This window comes from Hippocampus bargibanti, linkage group LG02 (genome assembly GCF_051943395.1).
Source record: "Hippocampus bargibanti isolate YZ-2025 linkage group LG02, ASM5194339v1, whole genome shotgun sequence".
In the NCBI taxonomy this organism is placed as follows: domain Eukaryota; kingdom Metazoa; phylum Chordata; class Actinopteri; order Syngnathiformes; family Syngnathidae; genus Hippocampus; species Hippocampus bargibanti.
Window position 1 is genome coordinate 16,302,201 of NC_142735.1, and position 5,762 is coordinate 16,307,962.

General features: G+C 41.5%; 2 protein-coding genes across 2 annotated transcripts; one reads left to right on the forward strand and one right to left on the reverse strand.

Moving 5' to 3' along the window:
• Window positions 1–1,614: 1,614 nt before the first annotated feature.
• On the reverse strand, window positions 1,615–2,784 carry syce3 (synaptonemal complex central element protein 3). Its single transcript, XM_089017446.1, has 3 exons — window positions 2,697–2,784; window positions 2,351–2,456; window positions 1,615–2,166 (listed from the first exon to the last, which is right to left on the reverse strand). Exons 2-3 carry the CDS (start codon window positions 2,454–2,456, stop codon window positions 2,000–2,002), a joined length of 273 nt encoding a protein of 90 aa, XP_088873572.1. The 5' UTR covers window positions 2,697–2,784; the 3' UTR covers window positions 1,615–1,999.
• A 687-nt stretch (window positions 2,785–3,471) lies between these two features.
• Window positions 3,472–5,346, forward strand: foxi3b (forkhead box I3b). The gene is made up of 2 exons (XM_089017458.1): window positions 3,472–4,240; window positions 4,494–5,346. Exons 1-2 carry the CDS (start codon window positions 3,640–3,642, stop codon window positions 5,069–5,071), a joined length of 1,179 nt encoding a protein of 392 aa, XP_088873584.1. The 5' UTR covers window positions 3,472–3,639; the 3' UTR covers window positions 5,072–5,346.
• Window positions 5,347–5,762: the final 416 nt, after the last annotated feature.

Here is a 5,762-nt window from a genome sequence, read left to right on the forward strand (position 1 = left end):
TGTAGCAATGCATCATTTGGTCCAAGTCAGCTTTTGATGCGCGCTTTAGTGTTAAGATTCCCCAAGGGTAAAAAAGACGATGAGCCATCACACACACACACACACACACACACACACACACACACACACACACACACACACACACACACACACACACACACACACACACACACACACACACACACACACACACACACACACACACATATATACACAATGCAGTATCTACAAGCCAACCCCCTTCAAGGTTGTGTCCTCCGCCAACACCATGCATGTATTTTTCCATAAGCAAATCTGTCAATTCGTGGGAGCTATCCCAAACATTTTTCTTCGAAGGTCATTGATAATTTTGTTTACAGTGTTAAATGATATTTGAAAAAACAAAAAACAAAAACAGTGCATCTCTTTTTGCATAATTATTACTTGACACTCAGTTATTAGAAGATGACCTCTGCTCTCTTACACGGTTTCCAGTCGAAGCTTGCGGCGCCTGCTGAGGCGCCTCCCGTATTTTCAGGTGTCCCAGCTTGTCAGGGTGGCCGACACAAACGATCAGATCACACTGCCTGAGCTGGGTTTGTACTGCAGGTTAAAAGAAATACATTAATTAATAAAAGTAGTGTCGTGACGGGGTGCTGACTTTCTGTATAAAGTCAATTTTGCACATATTTGTACGGACACTGTGAAACAATATTACGACCATTCAATTAATCATTGGCATCAAATCTGAGAACATTCTGCCTTGACATACCCAAAACTGATTAGTTTCGTTAGAGACAGATTGGTTGTTGATCAAGCTAAATAATGTGCTAGCATATTAACATGTGTAGTTTTTTTCTTGATAAGCTCATAAGGTCATTTGGGATGAAACAAATCTTGTGGCTTCTTTGATTCGAGTTGAAAAGACATGTTTACTGAACATGCGCTTTATTTTTATGACTGTAACTGCTGCCTTGGGCACAGAACAAGTCACAACATTCTGCTTGATGGATAAGCCATTTGTGTAAGCCTTCAGTTACTTTTATCTAACCCACCAGCGGGTTACAATCCGACAGGTGTCATGTATCACAAGGCAACTCAGCATCAGTGACACGTCCAAGCCAGGCTAACTTGCATAGCAGTTATTCACGTGGGGCTATCCAATTGCAGATTGGGGGCAAACTGTTACATTTTGGGATTTGCATAGTTGACAATCGATCATCAATGTAATCCTCATTCTAATGACATAATTGATGCTTTACAGACATGATTAAGAAAGACGTACGTGCCAGTTGATCCATGTAATTAGACAGCGACTCCAAACCTTTTAGGATACATTCCAGATCAAAGCAGGTGTTTGAGGAACACCGTTCAGTGCTGGTCCCTGTGTCATTCATCTGTGGGAGAATTCAAAAAATAATATAACACCAGGAAATTACTCTGAATGTGACATGTTAATTCATGTACGTATTTATTTTCCAAACCGCTTTATCCTCACTAGGGTCACAGGGGGCGTTGAAGCATATCCCTGCAGTCGACAGCGGATACCATGAACCGGATGCCATGAACCGGGTGCCATTCAGACACACAGAAACGGACAACCATTCGCGCTCACACTCACACTTAGGTCCAATTTGGAGTGGTCAATTAGCCTGCCATGCATGTTTGTGGAATGTGGGAGCAAATCAGAGGACTCTGAGAAAATCCAAGCAAGCAAGAACATGCAAACTCCACAGTGAGGTCAGAGCTTGACTTGAACTTCTGCACTGTCAAGTCGACGTGCTAACCACTCGACTACCAGGCAGCCTCATCACACATATTATGATTACTGGTTTTAATCAATCAAAGGCGGACCATATTCGTAATGTGAATGTGTATTTTTTATTTGAATTCATAAACATGTTTAATGACTGAAACAAACGTGTTACAGTGAAATTTTTGCAGGCTCAATATGCAGATTGGAATTTAAACGTCTCAACTACTTGGCGCTGCTGTTGAACATTTGATGGATTGCAGAACTTCACATCTGAGTGTATGGCGTGTCAGTCAGAGCGGGTTCCTGCCATCCGCCCCCTGCCACTGCGTTTAAGCATTTTAGACAAGCGTCTTCGAGAAGCAGCATTAAATCCCACAGGTCAGGGTTGGTCCGCAGAGTCGACATATCGTACGCCATCCTTGTGAGCCGCACTGTAGGTGGTCAGAAGCGCAGTGTGGTTGTTTGTGTTTGTTTTTTTTTTTTTTGTTTATTACATGAATGATCTGGATTAAATGTATTTTTGTCAATAATTGTCGGTTGGAGGATGCAACTATGGCAAATAACAATATTTCCCAAACTTCAACGTAACACTGTAGAAGTTCAAATGTTTCGTACCGGATATGTTTTCCATGTGCTGTATCATTCTTTCCAAATGCTCGTCGAGTTCCAACGAATTTTCGACGCCCATTTGGTCCCCAGGAGGCAATCTTGGGTGGGCCATCTGCCGAACATGTTCTCAAGTTACAGCAAGACGCCGATTGTTCAATTATTTTGGATTACGCCCCTCACGACGGAAGCCGACACAAATTTTATGATGCTAGGTTAGTGGGCCATTTTAGATTCATCAAAAATACTCGTCTTTTCAACCATTTATAGCGAAACAAAATGAATATTTCTATAGATAACAGGCTCATACTAAATATTGTATAGTGAAATAAAACTATAGTGTCGATTAACTTACGTTAGGCAAGGGTTGGTCAGGCTGTCAAACTGAGCAGCTGGATCGCAATCAATACGTTGAACTGTGGGCACGTGAAACTAGATTCCGCTGTTTAACAAATAAAAAACGACACGAAATTTTAACGGAATTTTTAGGGACTTTACAATAACAATTTTATATAATTTCTAACAATTGCCTTGTATCATATGTGGGAAACAACCTAGACAGAAATTACACAGATCTTTCTAATCATGAAATTATCAATATGTTGTATGTATGATCAATATTCAGTAAATGGCTAATATAAGACACTTATCTACGTGAAGCATGTTAACTACTAATTCTCATCACAATAATTTGTAGTTGAATTATTACATCTAATTATGTTGGTTAAACCGGAATAAGATCGTCTTTGAAAAGACGACAAACTATATGACAGAGATGTGTTTTTACGAGCATATAAACAATTACTTAAAATAAAATAAAATACACAACACGATAAACACAAATAATACATGTGTTGCAATGTCCCATTTTCATTGATATAACAATCTTCATGTTCTTTTTATTAGGTAAAAGTTATTTTATATATGTGTGCGTTTGCACAATGAAATGCAAATAATTGAAAACAATGTCTTAATATCACTGCTAAAGTTTTGAGGAAAGACAAGGTTGAACAAAACACCTGCAGCAACTCTACACATAAGAAGGGCTACTTACTCACCTAAGGGGAGAACCAATCAAATGAGAGTGGGGGCGTTTCCAGGAAAATAGATATAGCAAGTATGACAGGTGACATCTGAACATAGGAAAGGGCAAAGCTGACAAGCAAAGAGAACATATAACACCATCCGGAGCAGCTCACAATCTTCAAGAAGTTGAAAGAAAGAACTCGGGGAAACAGTCAAGAAATCTGAAGGTTTAAGGAGCTCTCTTCAAGGTAAGAAGAAACACTGCTTCGAGAATGTCTGGATTTGAGGCACAGGAACAGTCGCCTCCACGTTGTGGCCCTCAGTTCCCGAGCCTTGGCCAGGAGCCCCCTGAACTTAGCATGTACAGTGACTGCTACTACCCTCCGCCATCTCTGCCAAGTCCTCAGCGCACCACTCCGACCTCCTATGAGCTGGGTGACTTCAGCACCACGTCCCCAAACCCTTACCTTTGGTTCAACAGCTCTGGACTCAACACACCATCATACCTGACTTCCAACGGTCCACCCGGGAACCCAGGACCTCCATTCGTCCCGCAGCACTATGGCATGCAGAGGCCTTACCTGGGCTCGGCCGGGACAGGTGGCCCAGGAGGAGAGTTGAGCTGGTTTTCTCTCCCTTCACAGGAGGACTTGATGAAGTTAGTGAGGCCTCCTTATTCTTACTCGGCTCTTATCGCCATGGCTATCCACGGAGCACCTGACCGGCGGCTGACCCTGAGTCAGATATATCAGTATGTCGCAGACAACTTCCCTTTCTACAACAAGAGTAAAGCAGGATGGCAGAATTCCATCAGACACAACTTATCACTAAATGACTGCTTCAAAAAAGTACCAAGAGATGAGGACGATCCAGGTAATATTTTCAGAATACTTGTAATTTATTTCTCTCTGAAAACACACACACACACACACACACACACACACACACACACACACACACACACACACACACACACACACACACACATATATATATATATATATATATATATATATATATATATATATATATATATATATATATATATATATATATATATATATATATACTGTCCATTTTATTATACAGCATGTATTGTTTACATTTTTTTTATCTCACTTAAAAGGCAAGGGCAACTACTGGACACTTGATCCAAACTGTGAAAAGATGTTTGACAATGGAAACTTCCGTCGCAAAAGGAAGAGGAAATCTGACTCGCTCTCTGGGGTCGATGGTAGTTCAGGAGCTCCCGAGTCAGGTGAAAGTGAAAGAGGCAGCCCCAAACTCTCTGCCAATTCTTCCTTGAGCATCTCCCAGACGCCGGACAGAATTCCCTCACCATCATCATCCAGTTCTACACCTTGTCTGAGCAGTTTCCTTTCTGAGATGTCTGGAGTATCCAGTGGATCAGCCGGTGATGTAGGTGGTGATGCATTGAGCAGGCCCCTGCAAGTCAACCTACCAATCGATGGGCCACATAGGCTTCCACAGGCTGCAAATTTTAATAGTTACTCCCCAAACTCTACTGGCCGAGAGTGGCTTCCGCCGGTGCAAACAGCCCCGATGCTTTCCTCTTCACCCACCCACTCTTCACTAGGTTACACCAGCCCCATTCTCAGCCACTACAGTACGTCCAATGGACACTTTTATCCCCCGCCGGGCTCTACAGGAATCATCTATCATCGTGAGGGCACTGAAGTTTAAAGTAACAATAAATCAACGGATTGTAGTGAATTTAGTTTTCTTTTGTGGTAGAAATTAGTTGTCACTTTGAGAGGCAAATGCGTGTGCATGTGCATGCATGCACAAACACATACACACACACACACACACACACACACACACACACACACACACACACACACACACACACACACACACACACACACACACACACACGCAGGTTTGCGCTGACAGATACGGTTGATGTCGCAAAAGCGTGTGACAACAGAATAAAACACCTTAGATTCCCACAGAAACATCTGAGTCAGCAGCAAAGAGCTGAAACCGTCTGAAACTACCAAATCCAGAGTCAGCTACTATCTCGTCCAAAGTTGATCACTCCCAGATGTGACTCATTTTTCACTGATCTGAGATCTGATCTGCTGACATCAGTTTGTTCCGCTTACTGTCTGTAATTCCTTGATGGTATCACACAAACACAATGTCCAGACAGCAGTTTAGATGAGCGGTTAAATTACACCTTTGTCTACATATTAAATTTATGTGAACCATTTTTGTTTTGTTTTCCCCTAAATCTGATGTGGTGATTTTCCAGAGTCTTTAATACATTATTTGTAAATATGTGTATGTGACTTTTAATCTGAAATCTTTTCATAACACCGTTGTTTTTACGCCTGTTAATGTGTTCTTAATGTATAACGTAAATGCTATG